Source organism: Rhinichthys klamathensis, unplaced genomic scaffold (genome assembly GCF_029890125.1).
Source record: "Rhinichthys klamathensis goyatoka isolate OS25496 unplaced genomic scaffold, OSU_Roscu_1.1 h1tg000004l_1, whole genome shotgun sequence".
Taxonomy (NCBI): domain Eukaryota; kingdom Metazoa; phylum Chordata; class Actinopteri; order Cypriniformes; family Leuciscidae; genus Rhinichthys; species Rhinichthys klamathensis.
The window spans coordinates 3253059-3273033 of record NW_026606557.1 but is presented as its reverse complement, the minus strand read 5'-3'; the positions used below and the strand labels follow the sequence as shown (position 1 = coordinate 3273033).

Genomic DNA, 19975 nt, shown 5'->3' with positions numbered 1-19975 from the left:
CATTACAACTGTAGAAGAAAACCAATTTACTCCATCTATATATATATATATATCTTTTCTACTGACAAAAAGTAGCCAACTACATTGAAGCTATGTGGGGTTCAGGGGTGTGTGTGTGTGTATTACACTGAAAAATAGTATTGGATTTGCATGATTTAAAGTGTTGCCAACATTTCAGAACTGTTTGATGAATAAAAGTTCAAAAGAACAGCATTTATTGGACGTTTTATAAAGATGTTCCTGGATCACTCTTTTTGTTGATCCTGGAAAAACATTCCAATCAACCAATCAGATTTGAGGGTCAAGTTTACAGTTTATGTCAAGTTTAGGCTTACAACCAGGGTTAGGTGCTTCTTGATCAGTGTTATTCACCATCATTTCCCTCTGGTTTTAGGGGTATGTTATGTGTAGGGTTAGGTTTAGGGGTCGGGATAGGGTTAGGGTTCGGATCTAAATTTTCAGACAGGAATTTTGTTCCAGGATCAATAAATATGTTGACCCAGGAACATGTCTTACCTGGCAAAATCACAGTGACCACGTTAGCATGCTGTTGCGAGAGTCAACACACACGCACATGCGCTCAAACACACGCACGTTCCTCAACCGAGCTTGACACACTGTGCCCAAAAGCATTGCATCGTGTCTTTTTCTGAGATCTCTGGGTCTCTAATCCAAATCTCACCCGAAAACATACAGCCGTTTCCAGAACAGCAGCACCCTCAGGAACCAAAGGCTTATTTGATCTTGTTCTTTCTCAAATAACCTCGAGCAAATTCAAATGTATATTGTAGGAGTTCATCTTAAGAGCCTCTGTCAAAAGCCAAGAATGAATCTTTGAATACAAATCAGCATCTTTTAAAAGACGAGACTGTCGCTTGAGTATTTATACCTAATGAAATTGCCATTGCAGCTGCCAGGGGAAAGATGATTGGCAAAAAGAAATGGCAACCGACAGGAGCTCATGCCTGTCTACCTGTCAGAGATTGGATGATTTTTTGCTCGAGGGGACGTATAATTCTGCTGTAAATGACAAAGCATAAGCACGTTGTGCATCTGTGTGTACTGTGAGTCCTGAGTCACACACTTGTGAGGCAGAGCGCTGATCGTCATAGGTCGTGACAATGCGCACGCGACACAACAGAGCTGTTTTATGACACAGCTGAATGCCAACAGAGTAACGCCGCAGATGTGATCTCAGATGGACGTCCGTAGGGCCGCTTTTCCAGAGCCGCGTCGCCAACTTTAGATGCTACGCGCTTAAAATGTTTTTTAAAATATTGTAGGCTAATATCAAGCAAACATTAGATTTATTAAAGTAATAGCTGGTTTAAAATTGCAGGACCATCATTGAATGTACGTGAACATGAATGAAATGTAAGAGCTGTGGAGGAGCACATTTTCAGTGAATAATGACTTGAATTTATGTCTTTTAAACACACAAATCTACTGTATGTCTTCAGAAGAATTGGAATATCAAGAGTTTCAGCAATTTTGGGACAGTTTTTCTGCTAAATATATTGGTTTGTGCACAGAAGGATGAAAGCCATACGGGTTTTGACAACATGAGGGTGGCCGAGGCTGTCAGTCTGCAAAAAAAAAAAAAAAAAAAACTGGTTTAGAATAACATAAGGGTGTACGGAAGCGTATTGCATTCACTTGAAGAAAAAAAATTTACTCTGTTTTTCTGAATTAACGAGTTAATTATCTCCGAATTACGAGATAATTTTTCATGGAAAAAAAGTTTTTGCTCTGTTTTTCTGAATTAACGAGTTAATTATCTCAGAATTACAAGATAATTTTTCATGGAAACATTTTTTTGCTCTGTTTTTCTGAATTAACGAGTTAATTATCTCAGAATTACGAGATAATTTTTCATGGAAAAATTTTTTTGCTCTGTTTTTCTGAATTAACGAGTTAATTATCTCAGAATTACGAGATAATTTTTCATGGAAAAATGTTTTTGCTCTGTTTTTCTGAATTTCTGAGTTTTTGAGATAATCAAGTCATTAATTCAGAAAAACAGAGCAAAAAAAAAATTCTATGAAAAATTATCTTGTAATTCTGAGATAATTAACTCGTTAATTCAGAAAAACAGAGTAGATTTTTTTCTTCAAGTGAATGCAATACGCTTCCGTAAGGGTGAATGGACTTTTAAAAATAAAGGTTTCAAAAGAGGGTTTTCATAGTGACGCCATAGAAGAGCAATTTTTTTGGATCCCCAAAGAACCATTCTTGAAAAAACTTTTTTTTTCTTAGTGTAAAGAACATTTCAAAAATCTAAAGACTATAAAGAATCATTTGAGAAATGAAAAGGTTCCGTGGATGTTACAGTTTCTTCATGAAACCATCGATGCTAATAAATAACTTTTATTTTTAAAGTTTAAATGATCCATCATAAAGAAATAATACAGAAAAGAAAACAGCAAATTTCTAAACAGAACTTGAGTTGGGGACAAATAATATATTGATGCTAAGCTGTGCCATTGGGGCTAATTCCTACACATGAATTACAATTAATTGGTGCTGCATTGTGTACACATTTACCATGCAGTTTTGGCACAGACTAAAAGACTTTGTGTCCTTTTTTGGGGCCATGGAGAATAAGCTGTGCTGAATACAAAGCTTACTGCAGCCACCTGCATCAGAAAGCCAGAGAGAAACTCAAATTTGGGTGGAGTCACATGAGAGGTGACAGCCTACCGCTGCGTGTGTCTAAACTAACATAGAAACTGTCACCAAACCTGTGACCCCAGCCGCCCCTCACAGTATTACTGCCAGCGACAGACCATTAACTCTCTGCCACTGATGCCGCAGGAGGAAGACAGTGCCCACATATAAACTAGGTGTGAAGAAAACAAGCCGTACGTAAGGAGCGTCAAAAGTTTCCAAAGGATCTCAATGCACCGCCCCCACTTAAAACGAAAGTTCATCCTAAACCTCATGACGTCCCAAAGCTATGATTTGCTTTCTTCACGAAACACAAAAGTTATTTTTATTCTAAGCACGAGCTGCAATTTTGTTGCCTGCCTCTTTAAACGCTCCAGCTCCTCAAAGTAGGATGGATTCTGATTGGCTGTCAATGTTTCTATCGTTTGTCAGCTGGGGAAAATCGCTTTCAAAGTTGATTTCCAATCAAATCGTTCTTCTGTGGCGTTATCGTTGTGTGTGGACTCTTTTCTAAAGCTATTCTTTTAAATTTCATTATGATTATAAGCCTAGTTATTTTCTTTGGTCTGAACTTTGTTCTAATTTGTTACAGATGTATTAATTATTCTTGCATACATTACCATTGCCTGTTAGTAGATTCAAATGACATGTAGTTGCAAAGTTACTTATATAGACCCTGTCCCAAATGGCAAACTAAGCACTCGCGGTCTTTCTATGAGTCCGCTGTGAGTACAATCAACTTGGATATTTAAGTCATTTCAACTTAAATTGCATTAAACTGACTTGAATTGAAAAATGAGTTGAATCTTGTATAACTTAAAAAAGGTAGAAAATTAACTTATTTTGACAAGTTAAGAAAACATGTTTTACTTAAACAAAGAAGTATCAAAAGTGCCTCTGGACCCAAACATGAGATAAATAACGTTATCTCAACAGTCATGAGGGTTAAATTGCCTGAGAAGTTATTGGGTGAAATTGCAGTTTATAAGGAGAAGAATAGTCAGGAACTCACTGCGCCTTTAGTCCAAATGACGTGCGTAGACAAAAAATTACAAATAGCCAAACACTTCAAGAGAGTCTGCACACTCTACCAAAGAATAAGTCATCAAGTGCGAGATAAAATCAATACTTTCTCTCTCAAGCTTACAATGCTTAGTGCAGGAGCCATCTTAATTTAAGGAGTCACATGGTTACATAGAGATCACATGATCAACCGAGCCAGACTATAACAAATAATCCAATCTAAACGTTGTACGACATGCTACATAAAAAGAATTCAACATCAAGTGAAAAAAAATCAACATAGTAAATTAAAAATTGTATTAATAAATATAAACCCATAAAAATATTTATACAAAAATTATATTTCACAATACATATGTTATAATCCCCAAATAGATAATCAAATTAGAGAACAACAACTGTACTTTGGAGTAATAAGAAGATATGAAGACCTCCGATGCAAAAGCCTCTGTCAAAAATGAGATAATAATATTGAGTTGAATGCTCTCCGCACATACGTTCATCAAATACTTCAAACTCACTAAATCCCAGTCTCAGCCCATTCAGAAATGTCGGAACTTAGGTAGAAACCTATAGCCTGATAAAAAAAAAAAAATTATATTAAAGGAAAACGTTAAACGGACTTAGAGGCTTTTGCATCTGAAGTCTTCATATATAATTCATAAGAAACATGGAAAAAAGCCACTAGAGTTGACCAAATACTCTCTTGTATTATGTCTCCATAATGTGAAAAAAGGGGAGGCTCCTTGAAGATTTTGTATCCATTGTCATCGGCCTTTGAGATAACTTGTAACTTTTGAGATTGCATTTTTCAAGATATCCTCTAAGAAGGAACTGTTTGTAGCCTACATCTCATCACATTCCACTTCAAAAACCATCAATGTTCCTACAAATTCTCTTGATTCGAAGAAATTGGCTGTAAGGGAGACCGTTCTTCAAACTCAGAGGGATATGATTAACTTATTTGGTGGTTTTTAATAAACCAAGTTATTGATGGTTTATTAAAGAGCTCTGCATCTACTCAGCCCACTGTTTATTCAACCCGACATTCACGGAAGGCCAAAAGAAAGAAAGAAAAAAAGCCACGGCAATATAATTTACAAGCGTGACTCGCATCAAGCGCGAGTAAGTGACGTAAATGAAGCTCAGTCAATCCGCGCGCTCCTCCAGCGGAGCCAAACTGCGCGCGCCGGCGTCTCTATATTAATCCGTTAAAGCGCCGCTGTCCGTTCAGCACCACTGACTGTGCGAAGAGAGTTCACGCATTTAACTGCAGAATCCTCTGGAAATCGCTCTTCATTTGGACAGATAGGATCACTTGTTTTTTGTGTTTTTTTGAGTGATATTTTGTTAAAGTGACAGTTTGACGCGTCTGTGAGAAGGACTCCAACAGTTTGTTTAACATACTCACTGACTGTGTGAAGAGAGCAGAAGCGCGCGCACTCGCTTTTTTTTACTGGAAAAAGGTTTGGGTTTTCAGGTCAATTACAGAAAATCTCTGTTGTTTCGGTTTAGATTTGTTTTTGAGTGATTTTTGTGAGCGTGTCGTGGAGCTCTAAGTTTTTTCTTTTTTATTTAATACATTTTCAAAGATCTGGTTCTATTTTGGAATTCGCGTTCTTTTGACACTAAACGTCATTTTTAGTCCAACTAACTGAATTGACTCAGGGTTTTTTTTTTTGCGTTTTGCGTTTTGCGTTTTGAAGAGAGAAACGGCCGTAATGAGAGTTATCTTCGTGGCACTGCTGCTTGTATACGCGTCAGGGAGCGGGGAAGCGGCTGGCGCGAAAGGAAGCCGCTTCGTGTGCACTGCAGTGCCCGCGGGCGCCGACCTCAGTTGCCCGGTTGAAACGACCAACCGGGTCCAAAGCACCAGTCCGCAGGAGGAAGAGTTACGGAATACTATCATCCAACTTCGAGAGACCATCCTGCAGCAGAAGGAAACTATCGTCAGTCAGCAGGGCACCATCAAAGAGCTCAACTCCAAACTCGCGCGCTGCGAGGCTGAAGCCAAGTCGCGAGGCAGCGCGCGCAGGAAGGATTATAGTAAAAACACGATGGGCGATCTGCCGCGTGACCCCACCGAGACCGTGGAGCAGCTGGGAAAGACCATGCAGAGCCTGAAAGACCGGCTGGGAAACCTGGAGGTGAGAGTGTATGCTTATGAGGGATAAATGGACACTTAAGAGCTATGTGTGAGGAAAATAGAGCTGTAATGATCTGTGAAATTTGGTCTTGACTCTCGCTTATTAGAATTCATGATTTGTCAAAACAAGGTCAAATGAGCCATGTTATGTAGAGGGAGGGGCTTTTCCTATTTGAATTCACGTTATCTGTTTCTTTTTAATTAAATATTAATAATGAGCTTGATGGAAAGCTGTGACTAGATATACTGTACGTTCAGCAAATATTTTTAGGATACTGGTTTGAACTTATTGAACTTAAGGTTTTTTATATAATGCGGATTGTTGCATACAAAATACAATTGTAGCAAATGATACACATAATTGCCCCACTTGACAAAGCCATTGGAAGATTTTGGTATATTACTCAACTGACACACCACTTCTGTAAATAGCCAAGTTGATATAAATTACTTATTACCCCGACCAATATATTGATCGCTATATTCAAAAATCAAAAAGAAAAACTTCATACAGGGTCATTGGGTCATAAGGAATACTATAGTTTCCATCTTGGTAACTCTACATGAAACACAATGATTTTACATAAATCACTTAACTCAAAACACTTATTAAACTTATTAAATAAAACGGACCCACTTTATATTAAGCTTTAATTGCTTTAATCGTGACACTTCTCTTACCTGTTACCCCACCCGTAACATACCAAATCCTCTGCCTAATCTTACCCGGGCCATATCCCACATGAACATGAACGCAATATAAGCACATTGTGCCTAACAGTTATTTTTTATTCATTGATTTTCTTTGACGTGAGTACATAATAAAGACACCAAAACACAAAGTGACCATTTATTTATTTATTTGAATACACAGTAGTTAAAGACACCAAAGTGTGACCATTAATTAATTAATTTATTTATCTGAATATACAGTGGTTAAATAGAAAGACACCTATACAAAGTGTGACCTTTTTATTTATTTATGTGAGCACACAGTAGTTTAAGACATCTATTATAAAACTGGACCAATAAAACAATTAATGTTTTGGTACATGGACCTACCCATTTAACTACTAAGATGTAAGAGCCAATGTATACTCATTTAAGGCGTTCACCACTAATTCAGCATCTCACAAATCCCCAGCAATTTAATTTTTGAAAGGATTTTTGGCTACAACAGAATAAGCCATTTGCAAATTGAAGCAGATGAATATTTTGGTTCCCTGTGTCCTGCAGCAGCAGCTGCGTACCAACACATCAGGTGGACCATTTCCCAGCGAGCTGAGAGACCTGCTGAAGCGGCGTCTGAGTGACCTGGAGAGCCAGCTGCTGACCAGAGTGGCCGAACTCGAGGACGAGAAGAGCCAGCTGTACAACGAGACGACCGCACACCGCCAGCGCACCGAGAACACCCTCAACTCACTGCTGGAGAGGATCACCGAGCTGGAGAAAAGTACGCCATTCTCACTGATGAATTATTCAATCCGCCATGTCAAATGAGACGGGATTCATCTTACTGATGTGGTACCCTACCAGTTCAAATGTTTGGGGGGGGGTTTTCACCTGCTGGTCCTCAGTATGGGATAGGAACACTAGTCGTAAAACCTTTCACGCTCAACGCGAGCGCCATGCACCGCTTTGAACTCCACATGAAAAAAACATTGCAGAAAGCATCACCGAAGGGCAACGAGCTTATAAAAAAAAGAGAGCACAGATTCACAGTGAAAATATGCATTTGAGCTTGGAAGAGAAAACAGTCAATGCCAATTGTTTTGATATATCACAGAACAAAAGCAGTCCTTGAATGGAAAGCATACTTAATAACCATCGCATGACAGCGAACTAAAAAGTATTGAAAATAAAACAATAAAACAAACAATACATAAATAATAAAAAAGAATGTTTGAAACTTTGAGGTCAGCAAGAATTTTTTGAAAGACATCTCTTATTCTCACCAAAGCAGCAATTATTTGATCAAAAATGCAGTAAAAACAGTATAATTATTACTAAATTATTAAAATAACTGTTTTTTTATTGTAATGCATGCTAAAATGTCATTTATTCCTGTGATCAAAGTGCATTTTCAGCATCATTAATCCAGTCTTCAGAGTCACGTGATCCTTCAGAAATCATGCTGATATGATCATTTGCTGCTCAAGAAACATTTCTGATTATTATCAATGTTGAAAACAGTTGTGCTGCTTCATTTTTTTTTTTTGAAAACCATGATTTTTTGATAAGTCCAAAGTTCAAATGAACAGCATTTATTTGAAATAGAAATATTTTTGTTGTGACAGTATAAACGTCTTTAATTCTTAATTAATCCAAACTTTTTAACTGTAGTGTAAATAAATATGTTTGAAATTCAACTCGGGTGCAAAGTTGGTGCAGTCATTTCAAAGGCAGAAATAGCATGCGTCATGCAGAGCGCTTGGAAATTCAGTGGCTGCACTTTGAAAGGTCAACGTAGAAACTTTGAACACTTGACCAGCGCTCGACACGGCATCGAGGGAAACCTTTAACTAATGCTTCGCTGCATTTGGGCCATTTTTCATGCAGAAAATGTTGTAGGATGAACACTGAGGCATATTTTGTTGGCTGTTGGCATTTTTATTTGGTGGAAGAATATCTGCATGTAAATGAACTTGCTATTTACAATCATTTGTTGGCCTTTTTGGATGTGGGATTTATGCAGGCCCCATCTGTTAGCATTGGATGGACACGTCGTCCTGCTGTATTCAGAATTCAGAGCGACGCTAGCACATTTGCAAAGCGAACGATTAACGAATGATTAGCGCCAATGCATCATCAGCATCTTTCACCTTACATTGCCCCAGCATTTAATTTCATAATAAGATAATTACATGAGCCTGTGTGGATCACTCATTTCATTAATCGAACCTTGAATTCAACCCAAATTCAATTTGCTGAAATCAAATTAACACCATCTCTGGTCATCACTTTGCATCTTCTCCCTGTCCTTCAATGCAAACCTATCTCTCGATTTTATCCGAAGGTAACAATGCGTTCAAATCTCCAGAGGACTTTAAGGTGTCTCTGCCTCTGCGCACCAACTACCTGTACGGCCGCATAAAGAAGAGTCTGCCAGAGATGTACGCCTTCACCGTGTGCATGTGGCTCAAGTCCAGCGCCAGCCCTGGAATCGGAACCCCGTTCTCTTATGGTGTCCCGGGACAAGCCAATGAGATTGTGCTGATAGAGTGGGGAAACAGCCCCATGGAGCTGCTCGTCAATGATAAGGTGAGGCTTTATGTGCTACAGATGCAAAGCTATCTGTGGTTTTTATCGATTGTGTTTGCTTGAAACAAAGTCAGCTTTCCCTATTATGTATTATGTTACTAAATATGATTAATGGTTTTTCATTCAAAATGGTCCTTAAAGGTTCCTCAAATAAAATGTTTTCACAGCCGGATTTCTATTTTAATGCATTTACATGAAGGGGCTTGAAGATCAAAAGCTTATTAAACAGCCCTGCACAGTCAGATGTTATATTCCATCTCAAACCATTTTAAACAGCATTTTTCAAACGTATTACATTTATTGTGTAGTTTTCATGACCTGGTGTTAATTGAGACTGCATGGAATATTTGTACTTTTAAAATTGAATTTGTCCTAGCACAGGAACATTTAAAATTAAAGCTGCAAGCAGCATTTATCGGGGTTCAAGCATTTAAGGCCTTTAAGCACATAAGCATTTGAGACATTAAGTTTTATTTAGCAAGGAAGTAACCACTGACATCATAGATGAAAAAGTCCATTTACAGCCAATACAGGAAATTTACCATGGGAAATATGTGGTTTTCAAAGCTTATTGACAGTTATAGCGCCATCTATGCTCCGATCTCCATAAAATTTTGCATGCTTGTTAATGATGTTATGACACATCTGCTCGTCAATTTTTGTGAAGTTCTGAGTTTTCCTTTATGATTTATAGGCTTTCGACAGTTATAGCGCCACCAATGGTCCAATCTCCATGAAACTTTGCATGCTTCTTCAGCATGTTATGACACATATGCTCATCAATTTTCAGAGAATCAGTTTTCCTTTAGGATTTATAGGCTTTTGAGTGTATTTTGTCACGCCCCTATTCTAAATGACCCTGTTACAGCCACCCAAATGCAAAAGTTAAACTTTTTTTTGATAATTATTGTTCTAGAGAGTCCAGAGAATTGTCCTAGACTGGTCTGGTTCCGATCGGGCGAAAAACCAGGGACTAGTTCGCAAAAGTAGGTTTTGGACAAAATTCGACATATGCCTAAATCGAAATTGGAGATATACATGAATATATTTTGTCCGTCTTGAGCCAAGGATCACAGTGGTGTAAACCTTGATTCTAAGTCAAGCGGTCTAGGAGTTATGAGTGATTTAGTACTTTTGGTTACTGTAGCGCCACCTATGGGCCAATCGGGGTCGTACTCTTATAGGTTCTCCCCAAATTGAGACCTACCATCTGGCCAAGTTTTAAGTCTCCAGCACTTACGGTTTGGTCTGCACGATCAGTTTTACAAATCCTTACAATTACAATAGGGTTTCAGCACTTTGTGCTTGAACCCCTAATTAACGAATGTGCCCACACAGTACAGTATAGTAAAGTAAAGTTTTGAACCTGTATGTGTTTAGAGACATTGTAAATTGCTCACTCAGAGGATCAACTTTATCTACAGTAGATGACAAGAGACATTAGAGAGTTCCACTGTCTTCACTCCAGCTGGTAGTCGCTGCACAGAATCACTCAGCATTCGATTGAAGTTAAAATGCTCTCAACTTTGTTGAGTTTCTGGACACGTGAACAGGGATTAAGATGTGAAAAATATAGCATCATAGTTGAAGAGTTATAACAAAAGTGCCCAGCTCTGCTTATCTTCATAAATCCAAAGGCTGAATGGATGAGTCATGGCTGCTAGAGATAGATGTAATGCTAGAAGTAGGGCAATTTGTTTTGCCCTTCCATCACAACTCCCTTCCGTCTCATTCACTCGGATGTACGTCATTGCTTACGTTACACTACTTGCGGAACCCTTGCAATGGGTTTAAATGGAATGACCTAAACCCTCGATCACTTGTGGATAAATTAAGTGCGAGCACTGCCAGTTGCAATAAAAAAGCGATTCATACATGAAAATTCTTATTTTTAGCCCTTTTAAGACACTTATTGGCCTAACAGGCAATATATTTGTCGACCACTAGCTAGATGTACTAGATTCGGTTTTTAAAAACATTTAACTGTAAATGTTAAACGTCAGCACATAACTCATCCCACACCTCAAATTATAAGTAACGCACTTTTTAAGTGACCAGACTTTTGTAAGGAGGGACTCATATCCACATATCCATCATGTGTAAAATACTGTATAAAGATATGCAAAAAAAAGCATTTAAATATAGCTCAAGATTAATTAGATTACCTAAGAAGTTCGTCATATTATTAACATTGGATATTTGGATATTATTAATATTGGATATTTTTAAAATGCATGAGGACTTTGAAATTATATTTTTGCAATTTAGATTTTGTACAACTTGCGACAAACCCATTTCGTAAAAATACCCTTAAATATCTCTGAATGGTTTTGACCATAGATAAACACACACAGACACACACACACACAATGTTCTCACCACAAAAGGTTTTCCAATGCACTTTTAATCAAATTGAATGGTAGATGATTAGTTTTTAGAGGCTGTTGTTGCACAAGACCCTTGATGATTTCAAAGTTTAGCATTAAAGCACACATAAATGAATTAAATATGTCCTCAGTGGTTCTAAATCAAGAATATGAAACTGAGCTGCTTTTCTTTGGGGAAAATTAGCTTCCAGTATCTCATTGGTAAATGAGGTTAGCATGTCTCGGTAACCACGGATGCTGTATCTCTAGATCCTTGTGGAGGAGATTGTGAGTTATTGCCGTCGCTGGTTTTTGTTGAGTGTAACCTGAGGGTCTTGAGAGAGCGAATGAGCTCTGCTGCCCTGCTAATTCCCCTGATACCTCACTCAGGAAGTGTCAGTTTGGCATCTCGCTTATTGAGAGAGGCATTTTGCCCCGCAGCCCTGCACAACATGCATTATACATGTACAGTGTGTGCATGGACGCGCGTGTGTGTGTGTATGTACGTCAAGGAGGAAAGAACAAGAAAGTGACGAGGATCGAGTGAGATACAGCCATGCTGAATCTGATTACCTGTCGAGTGTGTCTTCAGTGCTTTTTCTCACTCCAGTGAATATATCACACCTCAGTGCTTCGTTACTTCTCTCTGAATGTTGTTTCTATACTTGCATACTTCTCCACTTAAGTGCATTAAAGCCTTGGTCTCAAGCTGCAGTGGTTGTCAAACTCAATGTGTGTCTAGCTTGAAGTTGGAATATATAAATTATTTTAAAGTTTGTTGAGCTTCAGATACAACTTTATAGCGGGGAGTTTGCTATGATGATTCATCGAGACACTCCATATCATTCCTTACTCTTACAAGCTTGGTCCTCCCTCTGTCTCCACTAAATATGGAATTGTATCGCACCACGCAACTTTCTGAAACTGGGTACAATGTGCAGTTTGTCCTTGTCCTAGTGATGAAAAGAGTCGTTTATTGGACCCTATTTTTTTAAACCCCCTGTAGAAGAAATTACGACCAAGTTAGAGAAGCAAAACCACAAGAAGAGAGTATGGTGCGCGAGTAAAACCGAAGGGCGTTCATGAATGATTTGATGCATCTGTGTTAGCCAAAAGACTTTTAAAATGCATACTATAGTGGTTGCTACGCACCTTATTATAAGCTTACTTTATACAAGTTGGGTTGTGTGTAACTTAATCCGCATGCAGCAATGATAGATCGGATAATTTTACTGAAGCAGGGAACACACTTAACGACCGAAAGACTGATTATGAATGTAATTTGATACTTATGACTGATCACTGCCCAAACGTGCCGTGTCAGAGACTGTTGCGTTTTATTTTTATTTGCGTTCAATTTATTTGATTTGAGCACACTGTTCCCATCAGTCAAAAATGTGAACTGTCTATTGACAAATCAAGTTATGTAACATTTATTTATTTAGCAATTTCTATAATACAGATTGTTTTAAAGCAGCTTCATATTAATAAACAAGAAAATAACCTGTTGCGAAATCTGCGTGCGGAACTTTTTCGTCCTCGTACTAAAATTCCAGATTGCGTGGATTCCTATTGAAACTGCTGGATTTGAACAAACCTGGGTATTAAATTTGGTGCGCAACACCTTGTTGAGGAAAGATGTGATATTGCAGTTCTAAGCAATCAGACTTATACTGTACTTATGCACTATGTACTCAACCGTGTAGTGTATGAACTTTATACGTTTATTTTGTTTTTCAACATCGGAGTCTGATAGCCCCTCCCCCTCCGCTACGTAATTAAAGCTGCGACAGTTGAGTGCATGAAGTGTCCATCGTTCCACACTTTAGACTTTTTACACACCACAGTTTTTTAAATTAAAATAGGTGCATCATCCGGGTACTTAGTGGACTTTTCTTTTGTAGAATTTTCAGTGTGAACGCACTACTCGCACTATTTATTTTACAAAATGACTTAGAATAGTGCACAAGTACGCGATTTGGGAGACAACCTACAGACTTGCATTTAAGCATGGACTAAGCCATATCTAGGGACGAGTATATTGAAGAGACTTGAGTGTTGGGCTCAACATAGACAACCACCCAGAACAACTTTATCAATCACAAAGGACACCCTACTGCATAAGAACCTTGGAAGCCATCGTTGATCCGTAGTGAACAATTACTGTGGTTACTTCCTCTGGAATATGCACTTTTTAGGATCAGTTTGCAACTGTAATAACACCCATCCGTTCTGTCACAGGTTGCTCAGCTTCCCCTCTCCGTGAGTGACGGCCGCTGGCATCACATCTGCATCACCTGGACAACCAGAGATGGCTTCTGGGAGGCCTATCAGGATGGAGAGAGACTAGGGACCGGAGAGAACTTGGCCCCCTGGCACCCAATTAAACCTGGAGGAGTCATTATCCTGGGCCAAGAACAGGTGAGAGTGAGGACGTAAAAGAGCTGATCCCTCGCGATGGGACTCGCACATGCAACGATAATAATAAGTCTTCACACGCGATGATGTGAAGACGTCACCTCTCAGCCGCTCTGAGAGCTCAGGGACTTCTTGAGAGAAGTGTTACATGTGACACAGATAGCAGGCACGCAAAATCTACATGTGACACATAATCTGCTGCTCACCTACACTGAACTACTCTGATAATTGAGTGCTTTCACAGTGTTTAACAGCGCTTGAAAAGGCACAATCTGTGACCTAAATAGCTAAAAGTGATAGAATAATTGCTCTTAGATGGGTCGTCACATTTTTTATTTTATATGTAGCACTTTTAACAGATTGTACAGATTATGTAGATCGTTTCAAAGCAGCTTCACAGTAATAAACAGGAAAATAACTGTTAATGTTGTATAATTAATCAATAATGAAACTAATTAAATTCAGAGAATATAATTATTCGGTTCAATTTGTTCAATGTTGTTTCAGTTAAGTTCAATACATATTTAATAATTGATGAACTTTGCAACACTGACACAAGTTCAATTCAGCTATAAGCAGTGCTACTGTCATTATTATTCTCAAGTTAGTGCAATGTTTATTCAGTATAGTTCAATAGCATTGTCAATGTTGCAAAGTTAGTGTCATTATCTCACTTAATTCAATTCAAGTTTTGTTCTCATCCAATAGAGTCAGTGCAATCAAATCGATAATCTTGCTGAATATTAATTGCCTTTCTGACTCCTGAGTCATTTCTGTTGCACAGTAAAATTGGAGCTCTTTAACTTATAAGAAATAATATGCTTGTATTGTAAGTTACATATTTCTATAAAACACTTTTTTAAAATAAAGGTGTCAAAAATATTTCAGTGAACAGTTCTTAAAAGAACCATTTATTTCTTAGTGTGAAGAACATTTTAATATCTAAATCTTTTTTTATTTTTTTTACAAAGAACCTTTCAGTTGTTATGTTTCCATCCAAAGCTGCAAATTTAACTTGTGCGCAAAATTGGAAAATCGCATAAAACATTTGCGAACAAAGCACTGTTTCCATCCAGTGATCCGAAAAGAACAAAATCGTCACTTCCTGAAAAACTGGCACTAAATGTTACTAAGAAAAATGAAAGTTGCTGCAGTAGGAGAAGCCACTGTATATAATAATTTTGTATATAATAAATGACTTGTGTCTCAGAGCGCGCAGACAAAACGCAAGTTATCTTGCTTTCTGTAGCGGATGCTGCTGTTTGGGAATACAGTCGTGTAAACAGTTCTCAGGTAATTGTACTGAACCACTCTGATGACAGGCTTTGCGCCGGCGTTTCAGAACAACCAAAACATAATTTCAGATACTGTGCAACAAAATCGTTTCACTGGTTAGTACAGTAATGCCGTCCCATCGCAAAGTCACGTCTTTTTTGATGCCCATCGAGGAATTTATTCGGTAAATGTGTTTTCATCGTAGTTCATGCACATGTTTTCTTATCGGATAAAAAGTTTAACCGACTCAATTGATCGAATATGTTTTTTATGCACATTTTTTACATTTTTAAGCACTTTGGCGTTTCCATTCAGCGGTTTTAGAAAATAGGTTGATGGAAACATAGCTCCTGAAAGTTATTAAAAGAACCATTTATTTCTTGAAGAACTTGTTTATAAAACACCGTTATTTTTAATAGTAAAGGGTTACCATACACTAACTTCATTGTTCTTAGGGTTTGGCAGTTTGCTTACATGCAAAAGTTCATTTTTAGATATTTGTGTAACCAATTTTTAAAATGTTGACATTATCATACAGATTTCTGTAAATTTTCCACAAAAAAAAAGGATTGTTTTAGAGTGAAACCAACTAACTAATACCACAAAATTCATAAAATGTATTTGTTATACTTTTCCTGCTCTTGGCAGTCCATACAAGCTACATTTATACAATCCATTTTATTCAGACCCCTGAGGATTGATCCTATGTCCTTGGCATTACTTACCATATTCTACTAAACTACACACTCTAAAAAATCCAGTTAGTTTTGTGTATCGTTTTTCTCCACCAACAAAAATAGTCCCACTACAGCCAAAGCATCAGGCTTTGAGTATCGCCAAGAAACGCACAGACTGAAAGCCTTGAACAAACTATGTGTTATAGCAAATCTACAGGATTTTACCCTCTGAATTTAATGCGTTTTTAATCATTCATCTCAAGCGCCATTCGGCTTTTTCAGTTTCCACTCACCAGTCACCGCTCGAGTGATTTTGGTTTGGAGTAGTGTCTGTTTCAAATGTCTGTACCATTACACCAAATGTGTTATTATTCAGACAGCATGAATTTTACAAAGTATGTAGACAATTTAACTTACTTCAAGTCTCAGCAAAATTTCCCATGAAGAGGATTTCAATGTAGTCCCCGATAAGGTTCCTTCAGTTAGCATTAGACGGCTAAGCCTAATTAGACCGTAGACAGCAAAGCTAGGGTTTGGATAAGAGCTTCTGGGTCCCAGTTGCTTATAGCTTCTCAAAACACAGAATTTCGCAAAATCAACCAATTAGTTGGTTGCCTGAACAATTATTTCACCCTCATATGAAATTCAAGTACTCCTATTAAAATGACTGGATTTTGTCTATGAAAATGTGCCAAACAACTGTTAATGTGACCTTACCGTACCTTTACTTGAAGACACTGTATTGAATGCTTATGGTTAGGGTTTTAAACAAAACCCTCTACGTTTGGTGCGTAACACCCTGTTGAGGAAAGATGTGATATTCCAGTTCTAAGCAATCAGACTCATAGACTTGCATATAGTGAGGCATTTCAGGATCATGCCTGTTGGGACACGATGGAGGAAACCGAATAGTGAATAAATACTGTAAAAGTGCTTACTTTCTCCAGAATATGCACTTTTTAGGATAGTTTCCACAGTAATAAAGCAGTGATTAGTTGATTACTTGATCTTAACTGGAAGTGTAATCAAAATGAAATTGGTATCTCAGACTTCGACATAAGACTATGATTACCTTAAAAACACTACCCACAAGGCAGGACAGTCAGAAACACAACGGTTACAGTGCTGTAAAGGAGATTAAATGAAAGACACAATTTTCTCAGAGGGTTTTACAGTTTTTTTTTACAATTGTCATACAGATAAAAGACAATACTACCAATCATAAGTTTTGGGGTCTCAAGATTTTGTCTTTGTTGAAAGACATTGACATTTTTATTCAGAAAGCTCATTAAATCGATCAAAAGTGACAGTAAAACGTGTTTCAAAGATGGCCGCCGAGTGGAATTACTTGTCTTAAAGGGACTTTGGGTTAGCTTGGGAAAACCCAGACAACTTCCGGCAAATTTAGATTTGCTCTGAAAGTTAGTCTGGCAAAGAGCTCATTCAAGCCCATTTCCAATCCGTCGAAATCGCGGCACCAATCAGAAACGTTGGGGCGGGCTTTACACGATGACGACAGCGCTGGGATTTTGAAGCAGATTTTGTAGCCTACATTACAAAGATGGATGCCGCCGTCGAACATCACTCGTTCGAATCAGCTATCGCATCTGTTTTAAGCGATTTTAACGTTTCCTTTTTGTTAAAAACCAAGCAAAGAACAACACTCGGAGATGTTTCTCCGCCGCTCTGCATACGTCATCTCCTTCATCGCTCTGATTGGGTTTAGGTCTATCCGCGAAGTCCGTTGGTGACGCCGCTCTGGAAATGATTTGTCTATGACGCTTTGCCAGACCATAACTCAGTTACAACTGAGAATGGTCTGGTTTTAACCAGGCTAACTTTGGCTTGTAAGAGCTTAAAAAAGAGATGTCTTTCAAAAACAAACCTAAAATTCAGAATTGGTAGTATGCGTATATAAAAATAATCTAAGTAAATATTTTTTTTCAAATCTAGCTAAACAATTTGACTTCACTTATCACTACTTGTGGTTGACTAGTGTGCTGTTATTCCACAGGACATCGTAGGTGGGAGATTTGATGCCACTCAAGCTTTCGTAGGAGAGTTAAGCCACTTCAACATGTGGGACAGAGTACTGCGTCCTATAGACATCTCAGCTATGGCCAACTGCTCAGCCTACATGCCTGGCAACGTGGTGCCGTGGGTCGATGCCAACGTGGAGGTATTTGGCGGTGCCACAAAAGCAGCATTGGAGATTTGTGAAGACCGTCTCTTTGATTCCTAAGGACACGTCTGTCGGTTTGAAAGCGTTCTCGTTATAGAGGTAACACGCATCCCGATATTGCTCTGCGAACTTACAGAGAGACAAAGACAGAAGCACATGTTTACATATTTTCACATAATGGATTATTTCGTCCTCTATTCTGCTTTATGTTTGTTGAGACTTTGCTGTCAGCCTGACCAATAACTAAAATGACTGACTTTGGAAAGAAAAAGAAAAAAAAAAGGAAAAAAAATTCTGTGCATATTCAAGGTCAGAATAGAGTATTTGGGAATCTAGCTGAAGCAAACATTTCTTGTTGATATATTTATGCTTTTCTCTGTGTTGCGTCCTTCAAAAACTTTTTCTCTCCACAAAGTCATGGGTATTTTAAGATATACAGTGAAATATGGATTTGTTGGCATTTTTGCTTTGAGCTTTTGTCATGTTGTGTATATGTTAACGCCCTTCAAACCACAGTGGGGGGAAAGGAATTAAACTGCATAGTTTCATCATGAGCTTTATGAAACATGAATGAAGGAGCTAGTCTGTGACTTTGCCCATATGGAGAGGCACTCAGACGGAATCTGTAATCCAAAGATTAGTTAAAATCTTCTGACGTTTTGAGCAGATCTGCCATCCAGAAACCTTAAAGTAGCAAATCTGCCGAGGTCTGACCCGCAGCTCTCAGAAGCCCCCAGGGGAAGATCTGACTGCGGGACAGGACGGTCTGGCTGAAGGGCTTCACCTTATGAAGCTCGTTTGATTCTGAATTACAAATTTAACATGTGGTGTCTTTGAAATATTTGTGAAGGATTTTGACATTCAGAACATCGTTATGAGATTAATCATATGAGAACTGTTCGGGGAATGTGTGTTATACTTTTTTAATAATGTTTTATTGTGTCAGGGTTTTGTAAATTACCTGTTTAAACCCCTATTTTCTGTGGAGATGAAACAGAAATACTGATAGGCACTAATGAGGTTGACAGCGCTTGACTTGTTTAAAGCGCATGAATGTCGGGAAGTTTGATTGATCTGACAGTCTGATTCTACAAATGAGTGAATCTCGCGAAACCTGTCAAAAACATGCCAATGCCACCTTTCCTTCCCAAATCAAAAGAACAAAGTTATATCTCTTCCATTTTTATTTGATTAAGCACATTTTTTTTGCACTATAAAATTATTGTCATGACAATTAAGCATAAGCGCTTGAATTATGTCAGAAATAGAACAGAACATACGTTTAATGTTGGGAATTTGTCTTGATTCATCGTGCCGCATCCAGTGTAGACAGCATCGCTGATTGTAATGAGTTCTGTTTGCTTTTGTCGCATCGCACTGCTCGTGTCCTGTGAAGACACCGTGTAAATTTTATTTATTAACCAAAAAACCTTGGAATGAACAGGATAAACAGCAGAAACAAAGGACCACACAATGTGTAAATGTGTAAACTAAACTGTGGGTATAAATGCACAGGGCAAACAAAGGAACAAAACTAGACACAGGTAGGAGCAATACGAAATATGACATATGCTGTGTTCACGCCATGTCAGAAGTACCGTAATTTCGAGATGATGACATGTGACGTTCTACTCGAAGCTCTTCACGTCCTTGGACTGGTGCTGCCTCCCAAATCGCATACTCTCTTAAGGTACTTATTTTGAATAATTGTTCACGGCTGCTAAAAAAAAAGTATGTTATATGTAGTATGAATGTAATCTAGTAATGAATGTATTTATACCAGCGTCGCTTCACTGTCATTCACAAATCCTTTCCCGTGGCCTCATGGGATAGTAAAGTGTTCATTGCATGCGCACTTCAGAGTCATGTGGGTTCTTTTTGCTTACTCTTTTATGAGGACTTTACTCTAAACTTTACTCATTTAGGAAATCAAAGATGAGTTTTAAGGGATAATATTGAC

General features: G+C 38.1%; 1 protein-coding gene across 2 annotated transcripts; it reads left to right on the top strand.

The window, feature by feature from the left end:
• Positions 1-5387: 5387 nt before the first annotated feature.
• nptx2a (neuronal pentraxin 2a) lies at positions 5388-18273 on the top strand. Of its 2 annotated transcripts, none has more exons than XM_056251571.1 (5): positions 5388-5837; positions 7076-7289; positions 8853-9097; positions 13705-13884; positions 17848-18273. In XM_056251571.1, the coding sequence occupies exons 1-5, from the start codon at positions 5412-5414 to the stop codon at positions 18073-18075; spliced, it is 1293 nt and encodes a 430-aa protein (XP_056107546.1). In that variant the 5' UTR covers positions 5388-5411; the 3' UTR covers positions 18076-18273. The 2 variants fall into 2 exon arrangements, with proteins under 2 accessions (XP_056107546.1, XP_056107539.1); XM_056251564.1 differs by having other exon boundaries at positions 7073-7289.
• The last annotated feature ends 1702 nt before the right edge of the window (positions 18274-19975 follow it).

Excerpts from the sequence above, each read along its gene's own strand:
- nptx2a (XM_056251564.1), top strand. The coding sequence starts at position 5,412 with ATGAGAGTTATCTTCGTGGCACTGCTGCTTGTATACGCGTCAGGGAGC. Across the intron at positions 7,290-8,852 it reads GATCACCGAGCTGGAGAAAA|GTAACAATGCGTTCAAATCT; the intron begins GTACGCCATTCT and ends TTTTATCCGAAG. Across the intron at positions 13,885-17,847 it reads TTATCCTGGGCCAAGAACAG|GACATCGTAGGTGGGAGATT; the intron begins GTGAGAGTGAGG and ends GTTATTCCACAG.